Here is a 23477-nt window from a genome sequence, read left to right as displayed (position 1 = left end):
TAGATAGATAGATAGATATATGTATTTTTAATGTGAAAATTGATTTCTTTTTAGTAATATAATTTATAACCCTCTATATTTTTTACCTGAAAATTATTTACGAAATTTTTCACTTATGTCCGGGATTGACTTATGTTCAAGGAAATAACGTAATATGGAGAAAAAAAATTTCATCTATATATTAGCGATGTTGCTCAATTTCTCTGTAATAATGTGTGATCGTTTAATTTTTCATGTTTTATTAGAAACCACCTTTTCATGTTAACCTCTTTGCCTAGGAGCCACAAGAGAGTTTAATATAATAAATCAAAGTTCATTTCTTAAGTTTTTCTATAACAAAAAAATTTACTTTGATTTTTTTTTATTGAATCCTGAGCTTCTGTTTGAAGAAATTAAAATAGTTACTGCATGATAAAGTGTAAAAATACCTATGGAGCATATTTTAACACATTGCTAATGAAATATAATTAATATATTTCCAATTAATTTGTTTTTTTAATATTCAGCAATTTAATGTATGAGATTAAGTTAATTTGTGATTTAGGTTGAAGAGCTGACACTCAAGGCTGTTACTGATAAGAGCGATGCTGTGGTAAAAGTTTGCCTGAGGCAGCTCTGCCCGGTAACGGCAAAGTGGGCACACACCAGGGGCCGCTTAATCCAATTTATGGCTATTATCCTATCTAATGTGGCTGGGTATATTAAGGTGAGGGTTCAATACAATTATTTAAAGTGATTCATTTCATTTGATTTTACTTTCAATGTACTCCATAATGTAAGCATTTTTTAAGAATTTATACCTTGATTTTCAAGTTCTAATAATGAGAAAATTCAGTAATCTTTGGAAGATTAAAAAAATTGATGAGGGCCATATATTACATAGGTTGAACACGGTCACATGATAAAAAAAATAAGCCAGGCATGGAATGAATCTTATATTTATAATATTTTAAAAAATCTTCTTTAATTAACTTGTAAAAATATAGGGAAAATATTAACATCATAATGTTTATTATTTTCTTGGTGACTAGTCATATTAAAACTAATAATAACATTATCATATTAAAAGTTAAAGCCACCTATTGTAAGTAATTTAAATTTTTTAAATGGCACAACTACTGTTGAACCCTTGTTAAGAAGTCATACTCAGATTGACTCTCAGATGAGACCCTAACAGATTCCTGTTCTAGGCCATATTTCTCAGTGTAGATATTTCAAAAAGAAATGTTAACAGAAACGTAGAATAACCCTGTTTTATGTTGTTTGCACAGATTTTACTATGCATTTGAATACATCGAAAAAGATGAAGTATGTACAAAGTACAAATTGACAATAATGCCAATGTTTACAGAGTTACTAAGTGGAACATTCTCTATTTTTTCATAATTAGAACATCTGTCTGCTTCATTTTTTTGTTTTATTTTTATTTTATTACTAAGCCAATCAATCCAAAAGATAATTAATGTATGGCTGGTTGGTTAAGAGTGATTCTACTGTAAGATTTAATGACTATTTTGAAGATGGCTGAACAAGTATCACAACAAATAATCGACAAACACAGATGATTTGTGAATTTACAATCATCATAATTAGAGGAATTAACAGGCTTTTAATTTCAAAGTGTGTAAAGAACAAATTACTTAAAAAGAATTTGTTCCCATGTTACAGTGAGAGTATTCAGTAAGAAAAACAATTTTATTTCCATAGATAGAGTTACAATATTCCTTTATTGGTGAAGGATACAACAAAATAATTTGTTTGACCCCTAATATCTGTGACAATTATTTCTTCAAAGCACCAGTTTAAAAAAAATTATACTTTACAGTAATTTATAAACTTTTTCTTGGCGATTTTTGCCAAAAAGATAAACAAAATAATGCTTATTATTTTCACATTATTCTGTTATTTTAATTTTTTTATAATATTTCTTCTCCCCCCTCTATTATGTATATTATCATTTATTGTTTACCTAATTTTACTATTTTTTAATAGTACGTTACATGAGCCCCACGTTGCAGGGCTTCATCAGGGCTAAAAAAGATACAAACACTTGACTTAGTTACAAAAAAAAAATTAGTGAAAAATAACAGGGGTATACAATAAAACGTAAAATTAAAGGTTATAAACAATAAATGAAAACGGTAATAGTAATAGATAAAGAGAAGAAATATTAAAGGAAGTACAAGTTAAGAGATGAAAAGGGAAAAGAATAAAATCAAATGAAAATTAATAAGACAGAATTCATACCTGTTTTGATGGAAGTCAAAGTCAGAGTGAACCGTTTGTATTGGGAGGAGTGGGGATGGCAGTTAAATACGTCACATAATAACGAAAATAATTTTAAAGTAAACAATGTAAAAAATATTAAAATTAGGTAAACAATAAATGATAATATACATAATAGAGGGGAGAAGAAATATTTACAAAATTATAAAATAAAATTAAAAAAAAAAAGTAAAATTTATAATGGAGAGAAAAAAAAAGAAGAAATAAAGTTAAAATAATGGGATACAATATATGTAAGTGATTAAGAAAGACAATATAACAAATGAGTGAGGATACAGAGATATGTAAATCATATAATAGAAAATTAATAATAAAGATTTAGGGTGAGAATCTAGAAAAACATTTCCCTTTACATACCGACACATTTTGAACCTAATAAAACCTTCATAATACTTCTTTTCTCTTCATTCAGCATTTCATAAGCCCACTTTCCTGCCATATCTTTTATTCTTGTTTTTCTAGATTCTCACTCCATATTTAATTATTTTTATATTTGCTATCCTTCCTTTTTCTTTTATATTCATGTATCTTATTTTTTAATTTATATTCATGTGTTACCTACTTAAGTGTACTTATATTAATTACTTTATTATTAATTTTCTATTATATAATTTACATATCTCTGTATCCCCACTCATTTGTTATATTGTCTTTCTTAATCACTTACATATATTGTATCCCATTATTTTAACTTTATATCTTCTTTGTTTTTTTCTCCATGTAAATTTTTATTTTTATTTTTTTATTTATTTTATTTTATAATTTTGTAAATATTTCTTTTCCCCCTCTATTATGTATATTATCATTTATTCCTTTCCTACTTTTAATATTTTTTACATTGTTTACTTTAAAATTATTTTCGTTATTATGTAACGTACTTAACTGCCATCCCCACTCCTCCCAATACAAACGGTTCACTATGACTTTGACTTCCATCAAAACAGGTATGAATTCTGTCTCATTAATTTTCATTTGATTTTATTCTTTTCCCTTTTCATCTCTTAATTTGTTGTTTCTTTAATATTTCTTCTCTTTATCTGTTACTATTACCGTTTTCATTTATTGTTTATAACCTTTAATTTTTCTTATTAAATTTTACGTTTTATTACCCCTGTACGTTTTATTTTATGGGTACTCCTGTTATTTTCCACTAATTTTTTTTTTTTTTTTTTGTAACTATGTCAAGTGTTTGTATCTTTTTAGCCCTGACGAAGCCATGCAACATGGGGCACAACGTTGGCTCAAATGAAAATAGTACAAAATATTACTATCTAAGTTTTATTTGACTGGTCAATCAGCAATCTTTCAGTATAAAAATAATTAGTTTACAATTTCTATTTCACCTAATCACTATATGAACACTATTTAATATATAATAATAAGTAATGGACTAATTATAAAAATTGAAAAAGACATAATATCCTGCAATAATGTGATAACCAATATTTGGCTGTGATAGTGTGAATAAGATCCTTCAAAATCCTTCAGAATGGCTGAAACATAGGAGTGTAAAGATAATAAAAAAAATGTTGAAACTATATGGACGTATTTGTTATATTACTAACAAACAAATCTATCTCATACAAGAGTTTTTATTATATATAAAAAATTTTTAAATTAATTTATTTTATATTTTTCAGGAGGAAAAGAATGCAGTTGACCGTGATAGAAGTATTGTCATGTGTCTTCGTGGAATGACTGCGTGCCTTCCATTGTTTGTAGCAGAAGAAGAAGCTCAAAATGGTCAGATTAATTGAAAAATAACTCTAGGATTTTTATTTAAACTTATTTAAGTAATGTATATGTTCCCTTTGTTTCATAAAAGGGAAAAGTTTTGGGTTTGTGAAAGGCTTACCTATTAGGTATTCGAGAGATTTTATAAAAATTTGTATTACAATCAAAATATATTTATAATTACTATCATGAAAAAAAAAAGTTAGAAAATAACTTTATTCATTAGACAGACAATGTCATGATTTGGCTTAGTCTTTACGATGACTATATTGATTGTAATTAAATTGATATAAAAAATCCAGAACAATCCAATACGTAAATTTCTCACCACAAATACATATTTTACTAAAATAATTAGATCATGTTTCTGATAATAGGAGTACCATACTGTTATTAATCAGAGATCATTAATTTACAGAAGATGAATTATCACCTCTCCTTTTGTGGGTGAAGGATACATTGTAAGTATTGATATTAAAGGACTTTTTTTGTTGTTTGCTTCATATTGTTATATTAATCTATCAAATTATTTTAGAGTTCCTGAACTCCTCGGTCTTCTCGACAGGGTTGACCCAAAACGAGAAGATGTAGTTGTGGGTTTCATTAAATTTTTTACAAGCATTACAAATATACTTGGTTCAGGATTCGTTTCCAAACAGGTAATAGTTAATTTTTAAAACATTATTTATCAGTTTAAGTATATCGCTCCTTTACTTTGATAGGGGCACATCTGATAAAATAAAAAATTGATTTTGTATTTTTAAGTATTCCACAAATTCTACCATAGACTAAGGGTTAGCTTTGGGTTGGCCTATAATTAATCCTAGTCTATGGCTCTATATTTGGAATTTATCCAATTCAAAATGAAATTCAAACTTTTTATTGCTGACCGGTATACCATAATAAAATCAAACCAACAATATCATTAGTTCTTATTATTATTTTTTTTTTATTTGACAATGCTTATACATTAATTGTATAATTTGCTTCATGTTGCGAAATTTCAAAGCCTTAATTTTCTTGAATACTAGTAAATCACTAATTATTCTGCCACTTATATTGTAATAATTTAAAATTATTTAAAATAAAATAAAACAAAATTTTATATTTTTTAACTTGTAATTCTGATATCTAAAAGAGAAAGCGTTGAAATTTAAAAAGTTTAATATTAAATGGATAATAGAATTTTATTTAAACTTTATAATATAAAAGAGACTCTTAATCTCAGGGCGAGTTGCTAGGCAATCAGAAAACAGACACTTACAATAATTACACTTAATTAAATTAATATCTATTTTACACATGTATATATATTTTTAGGTATAACAAAACTAACCAAGTTCACAATCTTCTTTTCTATAATGCTATGTCCTATCGTCAAAAATGGCTTCCCTAGTTGTCTTCAAGATGTCCACCCTTGCTGGCCTGAAATTTGATGAGGACCTCCTCATCCTGCAAACATCATTTCTCCTGCGCGCCCAAACAACGAATGCTTGCCAAAAACCAAAACCTGTCTTGATGTTGCATGTAAACATCGATTGTCGCACAACAGTTAGGGATTTTTGCAAATGATTTACTTTCTGAATATTATTCTTTAACACTATTTCTTGACTTCTATTTTTTCTTAAATTTACTGTATTTTCAATTATGATGGGAAGAGCTAAAACAGTTTGTATGATATTTGAATCTGCTCAAAATGGCCTTGATTCAACGGACTTGTTGACTGAAGAATAAGTACCGCCATCTTGGTTTTGTTTTGATTCACAAATTTATTATGGACAATGAAAATTAGTTAGCTTGCTTTTTGGATAAACAAAACAAATGAACAATATTAAAATTATACATAAAATAAAACATATAAAAAATCCTTTATACATCAAAATATACTATTTACTCAAAAAGAGCATATTACAATATATTTAATTGATTTATATCAATAGTGTGGAGAAAATATTATTTTGATGAAAAAAGATGTGAAGAAAATTAAAAAAACTTGATTTATTTAAAAAAATATAATGAAAGTGTTTTCTCTAATTTTTGTAACCTAATGTTTAATTTATATTTATGTTATATCATTTAAATTTTGTTGTTTTTGTTTATATAAAATATTCCTTATGTTATATAAATTATATTTTCTCCTTTATTTCAAATATTCTTGGAATGAATTAGCTATAAAGCTAATCTTTTAAATTAAAAATGTTTATAAGATAAAAGTTTTGATTAATTTTGACTAATTTGATTAATATTTAGCAAAGATAATCTTAATATAATTGATATTATCTGTCAATTTTGTTTTTCGTTTTGTGTATTATTTACAACATAATAAAAACTTGTGGGTTGTTCGTAGCTCAGGTGGTTAGGTGCAGGTCGATCAATCTGTGATATGCGGGCGGTGCTGGTTCGAATCTGGCCTGGGGTGTTGGCTATTTTCATTGATTGGCGGTCACACAAAATGAAAAACTTGACTTCCCACTATGGTTAGAATAGGTTAGTCACCTGTAGATGTGCTCAGGGGTCTCTAAAACTGATGGATCTGTTAAAAAATGTACATAAAAAAAGAAAAATGTTCATGATGAATCAATTAAAGATTAATAATAAGAATTTTTGTTAATTAATAACCAACCCTATAATAACAATATATGTAATCAATACACTTAATAAATATAGTAATTTTTATAAAATAGAAAAAAAAAATTTAACCTAAAAGGTATTAATACACTAAATATGTTAAAATATCAAAAGATCATATATTTAATATCGATATTTTGCTATCAATATTCCATCCCAACTTTCAAAGATTGAAATTATTGGGGCTCAATATATTAGAATTACTATATTTTTTGTTCATATATCCAATATCATTATATATTATATCCAACAACTGATAATTAGGCGTTATTAGTTGACCATAGATTACCAGAGTTTCTGACTTGAGTGCTTGACTTTGCTGGACTATCCTTGATGAAGGCCTGAAATTCAGGTCGAAATGTCAGCATAAATAAATAAGTTTGTTTTATTTGCTGACTTCACCCTGTCCATATTCTCTTCATACTATTTCATGTTTGAAAACAATATGATATATAACTATATTAATATTTTTTTTTTCAATATTGACGTATCTAATTTGAATCATCATGAGGACAGAAAAATAAAAGATGGCATAAATGCAGAGAAAGGGAGTGATCTACTCAAAGAATGTTCAATATAGTATAATAATTCCTGGACACTACTGCAATGCTGTATAATAATGCAATTTTTCAAACCAAATCTTACCAAAAGAACCAGTGTTATGACTAAACATCTTTTCACAAATCTTTTAGTGTTTTAAGAAAGCCACGCATAATGTTATATCTAAACCAGTGCTTCCCAAGCCAATGAAGCCTGCGAACTTCTAAGCCAAGGGATATTCCACTTGAAAAAGATTTGAAAGTAAGGTTGGTTAAAAATGTATTACGAGTTATTTTTATTGCACATTCCACACAAAGGCTCTCACGCTCTGCTGATTGGGAACCAATGAAGATTTTGTTTTTGTGTTTTTTGTTTTAATTAAAAATAATAACAAATACTATTACATTTCATTTTTATCCTCATTATAAGTATTGTGTAGGTAAAGAATACAGTGGAGAGTCAACTCAACAAGTTAGAATCCAGCCTTCAGGAGCTCGGTAACACTGTTATGCTCTCTCTTATTCCTGTACATACCCTTGGGATCCTCACACCATTGCAGGTTTATATTTCATTATTTATGTTAGCTAGATATTTAAAGTAATGTCATAGAATTTTATATTGCAAAACAACCGCATGTTTGTATGTAATTGTTTTTCTGTGTCCCATTGGCTACAATCCATTCTGGGGGTGTGGCCGTTTCCCTCGGCCAGCTCCTTTTTTGATGTCCAAGATACTTTATTGCTCTTCATAATGTTGGTACAGTGCCCTTATGGTATTTACAGAGGGCCAGCCTACCTGACTTAAAAGTGTAGGACCTGTCCTAACAGGTGCAACCATATTTCTAATAGCAATGATCTTCTACCTGTTGGCAACCAACATATTAGGTTGGCCATGCCGACAAAAGCTCACTTGTTTAGTTATATTTAACTTCTATTTCCTCCCTTTTCAAACTTTTATTTTCCATACATAGCGCTTATATACATATTTTATTTAAAAATAAAATCTTTTATATACTTTGCTGCATTTTCCAAGCTTATCTCTCACTTTATTTATTTAATTTTTTTTACTGGTTCAGCTTGTCTGGTTCACATTTTGAAAACTTTTTCTCATAAACGTACATTTCTAGTAACAATTATCATTCTCCAGTGATGTCCATTTTGGAAAAGTTTTACTGTATTCCTGTGTTTGTTATTTTGGGGTGAACTGAGATAGGTTCTTGTTTTTTGTTTTGATATTTTAGTGTAATATATATATATATATATAATATTTCTTCAACTATGAAATTAGACTTTGTATCTATATTTTATTAATGTAGTACTTTTAAAAAAATATATATCAGTAAATCTATATATCTAATATTTAATCTGCTAAATTAGCCATGAGTCAACCCAGTGAGTTTGAAGACCATACTGGGACACCCTCAGTCTCTATAAAGCGGGTCCCTTAATTGAGGGAAAACCTGACAGTTGAGCCTGATCTCGACTAAATCATCTTATATGTGTTAGTATAATACAGTACTTTCTTATCAAGTACTGAACACAAGACCCTTGATCAGTTGTAGTAATAAGATTTTTTTGAGGGGAGAGACGAGAGCCCTCTCTCGTCTCTCCCCTCAAAAAAATGCTAAATCTCCTTTTTTCACTTTTTAGTTATTGGATGTAAATTATTACTTGCCAATTATTAAAACATTGCTGGCCATATATAAATATTTTCTTGCTATTTTACTGTTTCAATATAAGGAATAATTTTGGATTTTAAGTTATCAGGTAATCATGTAATAAACGGTTATTATTCAAATTGCAGCTAGAGCAAGAAGTTGAAAAGACAATAGGAAGACTGATAATATCGATTGGCCTGTCAGGTTCTTCGCCAGATGCTATGTGTTTAGTAGCTCGTCGTTCTGCTCAGCATTTCAACCTTATCGAGCCATTGGTATCCGCTCTCTGGCAAGGTATCTAATTGTTATTTACAAGAAATAAATCAAATTTTAATTATATAAGAAAATCACTTTATAAAAGTATTGATAATGTTACACATTTTGTTAATATATTTGTATGATTTTCTTGTTAATTTTTTTAATTACATTTTGTTAATTAAATTTCAAATTAATATCAGGTATGAATACAATACTATTCAGAACTACATTATTATTTTTCCAATATTAATTTTCATAAGTAAAAGGACTTGTGTTTCTGCTTTTCTCAATACCTGATTTGTTATTTAAATATTGCGTCTATATGTCACATTAAGTGATTTTCAATTATTTTATTTCTTGTAATTTTTTTCTCCACTTAAAATTAGTGAATGAATTTCTAAAAAATGAAATTTATATCTGTGATTAATTTAATTTTTTTTCTCTAGGAATCGTTCACCCACAAGCAAAGGTTAAAGTACTAACGAGCAAGCTCCTGGCTGAGATGATACCCTATTCAACAGAACAGCTGATTGCTAACAGGCTCCTCCCACCTCTTGTCACTCTTGCTTCGGACCCTGATGTGTAATATATTGTCAAATATATTATTTTGTGTAAGCATGTTAAATGGTGTGGTGTTGTTACTATTATATTTATGACATAAATAAAAATATGTACATATACACAGAGAGTTGTATTATAATGTACTGAATTTATACAATAAAGATTTCTGGGATTGTGCTATAAAATATTAAGTTATTAAATTTACATTTATTTATTTAATTAGAGATACATAAAAATTACTACTTTAGGTGACCTACTGTTTTAATGTCTGGATTAAGTGTTTTCCACTTTCTGAACAAAATTAGTTTCTGTAAAATCTGACTAATTGAAATTTGTGTCTTTACAAAAATGTTTTATAAAAAACACCTATTAGTATCAGGGTACATTGTTTCTCTCTTTTTATAGGTGAGATTTGAGTATCATGTAATTATATACCTTATGTGTGTTATTTCAGGTCAGTGAGAGTATCTACATTATTGGTTCACACTCTTATATTGGAATGTTGCAGCAGTAGGGAGGTATCTTATTTTCTCGATTTTTCATTATAAAATTTCAAAAAGCCTATTTGCTTTACAATTATAATTGGTTTCATTGATTGCAGGTGATAGAGAAGTGCTACTTTGAGACTGGAAGGATTATTACAGATGGAACGGATTGTGAGCAGGCTCCCGTTCTTATAGCTGTTGTTTCAGCTATAGGTAGAATGGCACCCAAAGCTGAATCTAATTTTAGAGAGCAAGGTGTAGTTCAGTGGTTATATAATTTTTAAAATGATTAAGCTTTAATAAAGTTCAAAACTTTCAGATGAACATTGCGAGTAGGAATAATAAAACCATTTAAAAATATTTAAATTTTAAATAAAAATTTTACTAATATCACCTGATGGTGCCTTTTTCATATATAAAGTTCCTATGATAGCTGTTTGCCAAATATCATCTATAACCTTTATTTATAACCCTATTACCAATATATAACCTATTTCACTAGGCTGCCTTTATATTAGGGACGTGACAGCCGTGTGGGTTGGGGTGCAGATCCCAGTGCGCTCAGTTCAGAACGTTGTGGGTTTGATTCCCACCTGGGCCAGTTAAACATTCATTTTTCGGCAGTCCCAAAGAATGAATCTTGACACTCCCACTTAGGTTAGTACGCAGCAGCAACCTAGGTAGCCTTCAGGGGTTGGCAAAAAAGGACCACTAGGCCCACTTGTCGGACTTGTTCCCCCACCTAATACCAGTACCAGTACCAGGCTGCCTTTATTAGGGAACCAAATATAAACTGATGACTACTGATAATGTAGCAAAACTAAGCTGTTCAACGTAAGAAATAATTTAGTGAAAAATAAATATTAATTTATTAAATTTAAAGGCAAGAATATTTGACCAATTTTAATTTATGAGCAGTGTGTTCTACATTTTGGCTTTCATGTCATCTTCAGGAACAAAAATTTCATTTGCACACTCCAATATAAGCTTTGTTCCAAGAGACAGTCTGGCAACACCAAAGTGTAACCAAGTTCCGGATTTTTATACTCTGCATGATCAAGTGTTGCCCAGCTCAGGGCTAGGTAGATACTTGGAATGCTTTTACCCTCTATTCTCAAACTGCTAAGTTAGGAATATGGTAGATTACCCATTTCTTAGGTTATCCTTTACCTTTGTGGCTATTACTTATTAGTTCTTGTTTTACTTTGTTTGAAAATTCAGTTAAGGCAAATAATTTGACAACTCTGTTCTGATTTGCTTTTTATGAACCGTGTGTTCCAAAAAGTCATTTTTGAGATTTGATGATCATTGTTTTAAAAAAAAAAAAACTGTATATTTGGTATGATAAAAGCTGTGACTTTCAGTTACTAAAATACAATGTTCTTACAAAGCACTACTAGTGAAGAAGTAAGTATAAAATAAAACGTCTGAAAAGTTTTTCTTTATTGGAAAACAAAACTTTGCCCCATCAATGGGCAGTAAGTCTAAATCATATTAATTTAGGCAAAAATAACAGACATTCAGCTTTTGAAGTTATTATAAAAAATTAACAAAATTCAAAGAGAACCTGCCTAAATTCTACATTTTTTTTATAATATGGGCTAATGTTCAATAGGCTGTATCTTAGCTAATACTTGTCTGAAATCAATGATTTTTTTTGGGAGGAGGGAGGAGAATTTAATCAATCTTCACAAAACTGTGTTTAGGATAGTTTAGGGCTCTGTAAGCTCTGCTCCAAAGGGCACAAACCGGATCTAATTAAACAAATCAAAACCAGGGATGTATAATAAAATGTTTGAAAAGTTTTTCTTTATTTAAAACCAATATTTTGACCTTATAACATAGTATAAAATTAAATCTAAATTTTGCTAATGTTGGTTAAAAAATCAGACACACGGCTTTCCAATGGCTGTATTAATGTTGGAATTGGGAAAAAAATAGAGGAGTCATGAAAGATTATATAAACAACAATCAGCAGAAGAAAAAAAATTCCTCCAGATGGATCAAGATAAAAATTTCTAATTTTTAATTTCTTTGAAAAATGGTATTTAAAGGTTTCAGGCAATGCTATAAACGAAAATGATTTACTTTTTCATAAAACAATTTTTTTTTTAACTACTTTACTCCTCATTAGGTTCATCATCATTTAATATAATCAGTAATATTTTTTTCTTATTCTTCAGAAAGCGGCCAGTCGATTGGCATATACTAACCATGAAAGAATGTAGCTTAATATTGTAAATAACCTTTAATTTTACCAGAATAGACTATAACCTTCCTTGAAACTTCTAATACTCTGCATCTTTCGCTGTTATAGAAGTCTTCCCCCACCAACTCTAATAGGGAGGGGGAAAAAATGGAATGTTTGCGCATGTCCAGTTCTGCCTGTCCCTTTTCAAAGCAGGGATTGCTTTGACAGTCAGCAAATGGTTCTGAGTTTGGGATTAAGTCTCTCAGAGTTCTAAACAGTCAGAGAAATGGTGCTGTTCTCTAGTGGGCTCCATGGAACGTCTAAACGGTACTGTGCATGCTCCTGACAGTTTGCTGACTGTGAAACCGGTTCTTTTATAATCCAAGTTATCACAGAGAAGCCCGACGTGATCCTAACCGTTGCAGAAAAGCCCCGCATGATCGGAGAGAGGCTGTGATGCAGAGAAGCACAACATCATAAAGATATGAAGATGACAGGAGTAGAGGAAAATAAGAAGGTGCAACAGGAAATGCCCCAAGAATCCCCCATAGATAGATCTCTATCAGGGACACAATAATAGGAGACAACAGAATCCAGCACAGCTAAACCTCAATCAGGGACCTGTGTTGCGGATTCCATGTTCAAGGAGGGACAAATCTGAGCGATTTTGAGGAGATACCACTAGCAAAGATGTCTACAAGAAAAATTCAGATACCTAGGCATCGCACAGCAGCTCATGCCTACTACCAATCAAGAAGTGCTAATTCAGGACTAAACACTCCCAACATTTAAAACTCAAGACCATGAAATTTTCAAAATTCAACCGCAGTATCTTCTTTTCGTCAAGGACCAACATGTCAACCTATTCTCCAGAAGACCGAAGCTTCTATTTCCCTGCTATCAGTCCGTATAGCACAGCACAGAACTCCCTCCAACTTCGCAGGTACAGCCGGCGTCTACCCACAACGAAGTATCTCAAGATGAGGATCTATGCTTCATCAACTTCTTCACTAGACATTAAATCCTCGCTGACGAAGACACCATAAAAAAAAAAATAAAATTACCAATTCTAGACCTCCAACACTGGTACAAATACCCATCAACTAAGGTGCATCGAGACATCCCGCCAACCTGCCACTCATGGGCCACGACTGGTGCAACAATGCTTAATCTCTGGCAAGCATCGCGCCGACCGCTCACCAACTCATGGCCCTGACTGGCACAGCGACACTCCAACTTAACAAGAGCTCCTGCCGACTAGCCTCACATGGCAACTACTGGTGTAAGATACCCTACTAACTGAATAGGAAGGTGGATAAGCCACCTTACTTAGCGACATCTGGCAAATCAGATGCTTCGACTTTACCTTGCACATCGTGGCACAGCTGATGTTCTCTCCTTCTGACCTTACTTGGGCTACTGCCTACCTGCACTACCTGGGATATTATAAATCAACAAATTAAAGGAACAACTCACTACCCACATCAGAACTTCAATCTTTTCATCCCGGTGACACACCTAAATTCCAACTTTGATAGGAACAATAGGTGGGGCAAGATAAATTCCAAGTTTGCTGCAACTAGGGACAACCATAGCTGCAATAGAAGCTACAACCCAATTAGGAAGGACAACGTACACTCCAATCAGGATGAACAGCGAATATCCCAACTAGAAACTTTTTGTTCACCCTTGATATGATCTCTCGCCTCTACCTGTTATCCCTTCGTAAGCTCTGGTGGGTAGCTACCCTCTGGGCTTATATACCTCCTTCGCCTCTGTAGGAATAGTACCCGGCCAGATGAAGGCACCTTCCTGCATGACTCTGGCGGCTGGCTACCCTCCAGGTCAGCATACCTCTCTCGTGTTTATTGGAATAATACCCGGTAGGACGAGGTTACCATCCTCTGAAATGTAGCAGTTGTTACCCTTTAGTTTCATCCTATCTAATCATCTTCCTTGTCAACTACCTTTACCTTTATTAACTAAACACGCATTGTCGAGGCCTTCTGGCAGCAAGTGATTTTAAGCATAATCAAAAAAACGAACCCATCTCGACAATTGTGTATCAATAATAGATGTGAGTGTTTTGAAAACTTGAAGGCGAATAAAATATAATAATTGATAAGATTTAATAAAACTTTGGAAACCCATTCACTTTTTAATTTTAAGGTGATTCTCTATGAGAGTATAGATGTTTTTAGTCGTAGTGCATGTTGTATAATGTAGTTAAATTGTATTCCTAAAATAAAAAAATATTGTTTATTTAGTACTGCTACGTGAATTGGATAAGCTTTGCTCCATCAAGAGCGAGGAGGTGGTTGCAGCTTTGGTTGAAGCTTTCTCAAATACTGTCTATTGCCAGATGTCTAAGCAGGTTATAGCTAACACTCTTCTGCCTTCACTGAGGTATGTATTGATTTTATAATAATATATAATTATAATTTATCAAGTATTAAAGTACTTAATGATGTATTTAAAATTTGATGTGTACATTACACAACTTTCACTTACCATCCTGCTTTCAGATTTAATTAATCTTTATGCTTGTCAAAATAGCAATTTGCTTTATTATTCATTATATCAATAGTTGCCCTTGTTTTCTATTCCACACATATCTAAGTGAATATAAATGTTTATTTATCCATTGTTTATTACACCTGACAATGAGATTAATCATTTTAAATAATCTAAATTAAAAGTACTTTAGAGGAAGTTTTTTTTTTTTGCAAATTTGACATTTACGCCCTGTGTGACTACTTCAATGAGAATAAGACCTAACTAATATTAAAGACCATTTAATTTTATATTAATGTGATGAGTCTCATCTAAAAAATTTGAGCCTTTTTTGAGAAAATGGTAAATATGTGAAATCAATGATATACAGTGGCACTTCTAGTAAATTTGTTTTTGTAAGAAATTTGCCTTAACATCCTGGGCATATCCCTATCTTAAATACCTAATTTCAGTTCCGTGCAACTTAATGTTTTTGAGTTAGGCTGCTCAGAGACCATTTTGCCTGGTTTGGTTATTTGGACTCAGGGTTAAGGCAGCAGAAGATATTACTTAAGTTTATGTAAATATTTTTATATAAAATTCCAGTGTAACGCTTGTGTACAGTAATTAATAATATGTATTAAGTGCACTATTTTTTGGAAAATAAGATTTCTGTATATTGCAATTACGATGTTTTTATTATTTCTTATTTGTTAATATAGTGGTAAATAAAAAAGTGTGTAAAGCTGAATATAAACAATGTTTAGCAATCCTTTTTCTTCTTTCTCTTCCTCCTGGTGCCTTCTAGCGTGGAGGTGCCTTGGTCTAGGGCAACGCAGGCCCTTGACCCCGAGCTAGTGCCCTCATGGCATCCCATTTTTTTTCCTTTTCTCTCTCCCACTTTGGAGATGTAATCTTTCCACTTTAGGTCTCCCTCTTGGGTATTTTCCTGTTGGTCTGGACTAAAAATATTTTCTCTGTCTTCACTCATCCGACAGAGATGTCCAAACCATCTGAGTTGTCTCTTTTCAATGTATCCTTTATAGCATATGTGGGCAACCCCCAGCCTGTTATAAGATTTGATCCGGCCAGCGAGACATTTTGAAAAACCCAATAAAAAAAAAAAATGTTACACTACTTACGCATACTCACAGAATCAAGTTAGCGAGCAAGCCAAGTGGCGGCGATCATCAAAGATAATTGCTTCTCAATTGTTCTACACTTGTCGATTCTAGATCATTCCTTCATTTTGCCTTTATAAGCGGGTGGAGGGTCCGAACTTTAGTTCAGTTCTATTTGAGCTACTGAGGTGATAACTGCTAGTACCGTCAATTTGTTTTGTGTGCATCTTGAGTGCTTACTAATTATATTTTGTTATTAAGTTTATCAAACGAAAAGTAGATGCAAAGGGTCGCCAGTTTCAAGAAAAATGGACTAAAGAATCCTTTTTTATCTTGCACAACGGTAAGCCTATTTGTTTGCTGTGTAATGAATCCATTTCAGTGCTGAAAGAATTTAATATAAAGAGGCATTACTCAACTAAGCATATCCTTTACTGCACTCACTGACAGGATAAGTGAGAATAGACAAAATCCAGAAGCTTACCGCAAATATGGAAAAACAGCAGCAAATGTTTCATAAACAAAGAACACAACATGATAATGTTGTGAAAGCTAGTTTTATAGTTAGTTCAAAATTGGCAAAGTCATTAAAACCATTTGCCAAAGGAGAATTTATCAAGGAGTGTATGTTGCAGTGTTTTGTGTCCTGAAAAGAAAAATAAATTTGGAAAAATTAGTGAAGACGAACTGTTGTCAGACGTATACAAATGATGGCTAATTATATAAAAATAACCTTGACAGACCGTATGGCTGGTTTTGATTCATTTTCCATAGCATTAGATGAGAGCACCGATTTGCCTGAAATAGCTTAACTGGCTATATTTATTTGAGGTGTTGATAAAGAGTTTACTGTTACTGAGGAATTTCTTTACATCCGCTAAAAGGAACCACTACAGGAGAGGACATTTTTAATGAAGTTCAAAAGATATTCACAAATTTCTATGGTCTATGGTCAGCTTACCTAAAGGTTTCATCAGAAATTTGAATGAAAAACAACTGAATTAAATGTGCAAAAACATAATATGATAGTCCTTCATTGCATTATCCACCAACTGAACTGTGTTCTATAAGTCTATTCGACTTCAGAATGTTATGAATGTGATAGTAAAAACCATCAATTTCATTCGATCCCGAGGGCCATCATCAGTTTTTGGATAATAATATTAGCCGAATATGACAATGCAACATATTATTGTGAAGTCACTTGGCTAAGCATAGGAAAAATGCTGAAACGGTTTTACGAGCTTAGAAATGAGATAGCATATTTTATGCAAATTAAAGATAGACTAGACCACTATATGAATTAAGTAACTCAAAATGGATGTGTGACTTAACATTTCTGGTCGACCTCACAGGCTATTTCAATGATTTAAATTTGAAACTTCAAAAAAAAAAATAACGTCCCGATATCCTTGATATATTTATCACCTCTCAAATTTCCTGTTCAACATCAAATCTATAGATGACCTTTCCTCAGACCACAATCCAGTTATCCTTTTCTTACATTCGAACTTCGTTCCTAAGCCCTCTCCTCCCTCATTGATTAAAGGACGATTTAACTGGGACAAATTTCGTGATGATTTAGAAAACAAAATGGACTTAAAAATTCCACTTAAGACTAAACATGAAATTGACGAAGCCATAGAAAACTTAATAGAATCTATAAGATTTTGTATATATGACAACACAACTATCAGTAAAACTAATAATACCAAACCTACTAACTTGCCACACCACATTCGCATCTTATTAAAGGAAAAATGAATAGCAAGAGTGAAGTGCCACAGGGCTGGATACTCATCAGATAAAACATATTATACTAAATTGACAAACAAACTTAAAACAGAACTTAAAAAATTCAAAACACAAAATTTAACTAACTTAGCTGAAAACATCGCGACTACTGACAAATCTTTATGGACGACTACTAAGAAGATTCTTAACTTCAAGAATTTTAATCACCCACTTCTTACTGAATCTCAAACATGGACAAAATCGGATGAAGAAAAATCTCAAATATTCGGTCAGCATCTTTCTAAAACCTTTGAGCCACACCCTGACATCCTTAATTCAACCAACCTTGAACACATTGAAGAAGTATTGAATACTCCACTCCAAATGACCCTGCCACCTAAAGCATTTCATCCATCAGAGATATCCAACATCATCCAGAATTTACCAACCTTTAATGCTCCTGGTTATGTCCTAATTACATCCCATGTTCTAAAACATCTTCCTCGAAAATCTTATATGTTATATTCCTCACCTACATCTACAATGCTGTCCTCAGATCCACATACTTTCCTGACCCTAGTTCTATCAATGGGTAGATCTTCCACATGTTTTTATCATGTCATAATATCACTTACAGCAAATTTACTTGATGTGTATATATGTATACAGTTGTAAATACCAATAAATAAATTATTAAATAAAAAAAAAAAACTTCAAAAACAAGGACAGTCAGTAAATGATTTGTACAGCTATTTAAAAGCATTTCAGAACAAAATCCACTTGTGGGAGGCACAGATGCTTTCTGGTAAAAGTTACCATTTCACCACGCTTTCTGCATATGAAAATATTGCTAATGCTCAATATGCTGAAGAACTCAAGTTACTGTCAGAGCAATTTTTGAATGGACTTAGCGATTTCAAAAACATGGAAGACTATTTCAATTTATTTGCTACTCCAACAAAAAGTAATGTTCAAAATGATCCAATACACTTGCAAAAGGAGTTGATCGAGATTCAAGAAAACTCACTCCTAAAATCTAAATTTGAAGACGTGGAGTTGTGTGATTTCTACAAAAAATACCTCAAAAAAGACAGTTTTCCGCTGCTTAGAAAATTTGCAAGAAGATTGATTTGTGCATTTGGCAGTACTTATAAATGCAAACAGTTCTTTTCAATGATGAAAGTTAATAAATCAAACTATCGTACAAGGTTGACTGACAATAATTTGGAAAATTCTTTACATCTTTGTATCAGTGGAAATAATCCAAACATCGATGGATTAGTTTCCCAAATTCAAGCTCAGGTGTCTCATTGATTTTGGTGTAGCTATTTAACTTTCTTAGTTTGTAATAATTTCAAATTCCATGATTTAATTATGATGTTATACTTATTTTTTTCATTTCATTTTGTTATTTTAATAAATTGTATTATAATAACAATGTATTATTTCATGTCTGATATCTATCGTTAAAAATTATGAACACTACTTTAAAATGCGGCCCGCAAACGTATTTGTACATTAAAGTTTGGCCCACAAAATCTCCAAGGTTGCCAATACCTGCTTTATAGGGTCAGTTCCAACATCCTCTCCTGTTCTCTCATTCCATATGCAATTCGTCTTAGTTCGGTCTGCCACTCTCTGAAGGTATCTCATTTCCTTGGAGTAACTCTGCTTATGTGCTTATCTAGTGGTATCCAGCTCTCACTTCCATAAAGGAGGGTAGATAGGTATACAGCCTTAAAGATATGTACTTTAACATTCTTCTCTACCTCCTTCTTCCCTATAACTGTGTTGCAGTGGTGGTAGTATACTGAATTTGTCGTCTTTATCCTGTTGGATATCTCTTGGTCTACCTTTCCATCCCTGCTGATCACTGCTCCAAGGTAAGTGTATTTGTCCACTATTTCTATTGGTTCAAGTATTCCTGTTCCCAGCCTACATGCATTATTTTGCTTTTCCTGACATTGATGGTCATTCTCTTTCTTTCCAGCTCAGCTTCTCATTCAATTACAGCTTGTTGTAGGTTCTCTTGGGTTTCTGCTATGGGGACAATGTCATCCACAAATACTATTACCTGGGTTACGTAGGTACGAGGATTGTCCTTATATCCCATTTGTCTATAGTAGTGTGGACTGTCTTCTGTTTGCACATTTTCAGGGTTTCATCCATATAAATGATGAACAGGAGAAGGCTCAAACTATCTCCTTGCTTTACTCCTTTCTCAATCACAAAGCTTACCACAGTTCTAGTCTAGAGACCAAATCAAAGGCAGCTTTTAGATTTATAAATGCCAAGAAGATACTCTTTCCTCATTCCTACGATTTATCAATGATTGTTCTGAGAAAATATATATGATTTTTAATATAATGGTTTGATAAATAAGTGTGTGAAGCTGAATATAAAAAATGTTTAGCCATCCAAACTTCAATATAAAAAATCTCCTGATTCAACTAATTATTTGAAAACTGAACATTTGTTAGACCGAGGTTCCACTGTAATATTTTTTAATCAAAATTGCCTTTCATCGCCTAACAATGTGTGCTGATAATGCTTATTAGTTAGAGTAAGTATTAATTTCAATAATTATATTTTGAACTCAGGAAGCTGGAAGTGACGTGTCAGCTTAGACTGCCGACTCATTCCGAGACTGTATCAGCTATGATTCGAGACCTGGAATTCAGAGTTCCCTCAGTAACTCCGCAGCATTCGAATTCAAGGTTGTATCAAGTTGTCTTTTATTTGAATTTATTGTTAAATATACCTTCTTAGTTCTTTAATAGATTAATTAGCAAATTCCATGCCTTCTCTCTTAATTGTATAGGGTTGTATTAGAACTAAATACTAACTGCACCTTTGTGGACATCTAGTGATTAATTGTTATTTTTCTTTGCCGTATCACATACAACAATAGTTGTATCTTTATTTTTAAAGACAGCTGGGTATTTGCCTTACCTCTTCTAATTTTCTCTTTTTGTTACAGAGTAGCAGTAGCTGGTCATGTAGAGGATGTGAAACAAAAAGTAACCAAAATGCTAACTACTCCTATTTCAAAACAGACCAATCTCCATAATATTTTCTGGAAAAAATGAATTTATAAAAAAACTAAGTTATTAGAAGAATATAATTATATTTTTTCATGTAAAATATGTAAATTGATAGCATAGTTGTTGAAAGCATGTTGTTATTATTTGTCATATTTTAGAGGCTTCATTCCAATTATCTAGCTTTTTGGTTAATCATAGTTACCATTTAGTATATGTCTTTGTTTTAAAATTGTATTCAACATTACATTAAAAACAGGGTTACATCAGTTCTGCACATTTCATTGATGTGAATATGATTTTAAACTACTGCAAAACCAAATACATAATATGTGCATATGAGCTTCAATGATAATACTAAAAATATTATTTATTTTCTGTTTGTTTTGCCATTTTTGTTATTCGAGTACTGTTGTTGGTTAATTTGAGTAATATCTCCTTCTTGTTCCAACGATACTCTTTATTTGCCTGAAGCCATGCCTTATCTGGTCGACATAAATACCCAACTGTTATTTAGTTGTTTGAAGAAATGTCTAAATTTATTATAGATGATGGATAGTATGGAGGCTAGTTTACATATCATGGGGAATATTTAGTTCCTTATTTATTTTTCTTAAAACATTTATGTTGTAATTTCCTCTTATTTGAATTGTAAGATTAATTTGCATTTTTTAATAATATACTAATAATAATTTTTTTTTTAAATTTATATTTGTTTTATTCTTTACTATGTATTTGTATGATTATAAACCATAATGGGATTTTCATTGTGATACCGTCATTGTTAGAGCATTGGATTATTTAAATTTTTAAGTGATTTTCAACTTTCTTGATTTAATTCATGATTTTTTTTCCTGTTAAATATTATATGTTTTAAATCTAAGGTATTTATAATTATAAATTTTTATTTTTGTGATTTATATTGTTTAAGCCTGTGTATTTGTCTGATGAAATTTAGATTAATTTAGGTGTCTGGGTTCACATATTTATTTAATAATTATCTTATTTGATTTTTGATAATTGAAATGTCTCAGAATTGTAGACTATACGAGTATATTAGATTAGAAAGATTTATGTTAGTGAAACTCACCTTTAGAATGTGTGTATATCGTTATTTGGCTTTGCATCCCAATTAGTTGAAACAAACTGGTTGAGTGCTGCGTTCTTCCATCCTCTGATAACAATTAGTTTTCTAAACTGGTTGTCACATTAGAATGTGTTAAAACAATAAATTACAAAGATTTTGTTTTTCTGAAAAAAAGTATGTGTAAACCAGCCTAGATATCTGTATTATTTTTAATAATTCAAATTTTTAAAAGAAAGTTCCCACATTAATATCATCATTATATTTTATATACATTATCTATAATAATTAGGTAAAAATGACAAATATATTGCCACTGTTTCAGGGACTTTTAATGGTACAACACAATGATAGTAATACACAATTCTCAGATGCTATGTGGAAAATAATAATGCATTTAAAATACTTGATCTTCTCTATTTTTTTTTTTTTGAATCTTCAGTGTTAATTTGGCCCTCAGGGATTAAAATTTTATTCATGGTGACATTGATTTACAAACTCAATATTCGTGATAACCATTCGTGATTGCCATTCTTATGTTTTACATTGATATTTAGCAAGTTTTTCTCTAGCAAGTTGATTAAAATCGTTAAATATAATTAAATTGACATTTAATTAGTTTTCTTTAGTATGTTGATTAAAATCATTAAATATAAGTGTAATATTTTAATGTTTAATCTTATGTTGCTATTGATTTTCTTTTCTTATATAATCTTTTCACGTTATTGGCTGATATGAAAGCTTTCCAAAACAGTACTTTTTTTTATTTTCTCACTTCCTTATAAAAATTTAAAAATATAACAAACCAGCTTGTAAATATGCTGATATTTTGCTTGGTTTTATTATTGAGTTGTATAAGGTATGGATCAAATTATTAAATAAAATATTTAATTTGATCAGCCTATATTTATAAGGTGAGTTTCATATTTTCCTGTTTTGTTATTTTATTTTATTTGTTAGAATTGTTGTGTAAATGAGAATAAATGTTGTTGAGAATGAGATATATATATATTGCTAAACATGTTATTGTTAGTAAACAAAATTATTGATTTATTGAATGTAAAAGACTAAATTTATTTTCTGAATCAGTTGATTTTAGAAATGATCCGTCCAAGAACATGGATTTTGTATTTTAACCATGGACATAAATATGTTAATCTCTATATCTTATTATTTTTTACCTACATCATTTAAAGATATAAATACCTACATTAAAAAAAAAATTGTTTACTAATGGGATGGATTTAATTTTAATGAAGTTAAAACTATTGCTGATAATATTCTATAATGAAACTTAAAAAAAAAAAAAGATTCAAATAAATTTCAATTTTGTTGATTACTTCGACAATTTTTTAAGGAATTATTTCTTTCCGAGGTCTATTTTAATCCAATGTTGCTAACTCAATATCCCATGCATTAGTCATTATAGCTTATGTTTCAGACATTTCCAACAAAGTGGCATTGCATATGCTTCCTTGTTAGCTATCACATCTTATTATTTTTACCATGTTTAGCATTTATGATTTCTTCACAACTTTCAAAATTTTAGCTGTTAGAAAGCGACTTTTTAAAGAGATAAATTACCTGTAATAGTAGTTTGTTGTTTATTTAATAAAAGGATTAATAACACTCAATCCATTTCTGTCTCAAATGTTAGGATTTTT

General features: G+C 30.9%; 1 protein-coding gene across 1 annotated transcript in view; it reads left to right on the top strand.

The window, feature by feature from the left end:
• LOC106682799 (RAB11-binding protein RELCH homolog) overlaps positions 1-23442 on the top strand; it is a gene marked incomplete in the record, with an annotated part of 34398 nt that extends 10956 nt beyond the window's left edge. Inside the window, 12 exon segments of the mRNA XM_014423857.3 lie at positions 545-706; positions 3927-4029; positions 4439-4481; positions 4556-4679; positions 7628-7747; positions 8992-9139; positions 9550-9685; positions 10119-10182; positions 10266-10404; positions 14608-14746; positions 20289-20405; positions 20669-23442. Coding sequence (XP_014279343.3) covers positions 545-706; positions 3927-4029; positions 4439-4481; positions 4556-4679; positions 7628-7747; positions 8992-9139; positions 9550-9685; positions 10119-10182; positions 10266-10404; positions 14608-14746; positions 20289-20405; positions 20669-20777 — 1404 coding nt within the window.
• Between the last annotated feature and the right edge of the window lie 35 nt (positions 23443-23477).

This window comes from Halyomorpha halys, unplaced genomic scaffold (assembly GCF_000696795.3).
Source record: "Halyomorpha halys isolate HHAL.00 unplaced genomic scaffold, Hhal_1.1 Scaffold441.1, whole genome shotgun sequence".
NCBI classification, from domain to species: Eukaryota; Metazoa; Arthropoda; class Insecta; order Hemiptera; family Pentatomidae; genus Halyomorpha; species Halyomorpha halys.
This window is presented reverse-complemented; position numbering and strand designations above follow the sequence as displayed.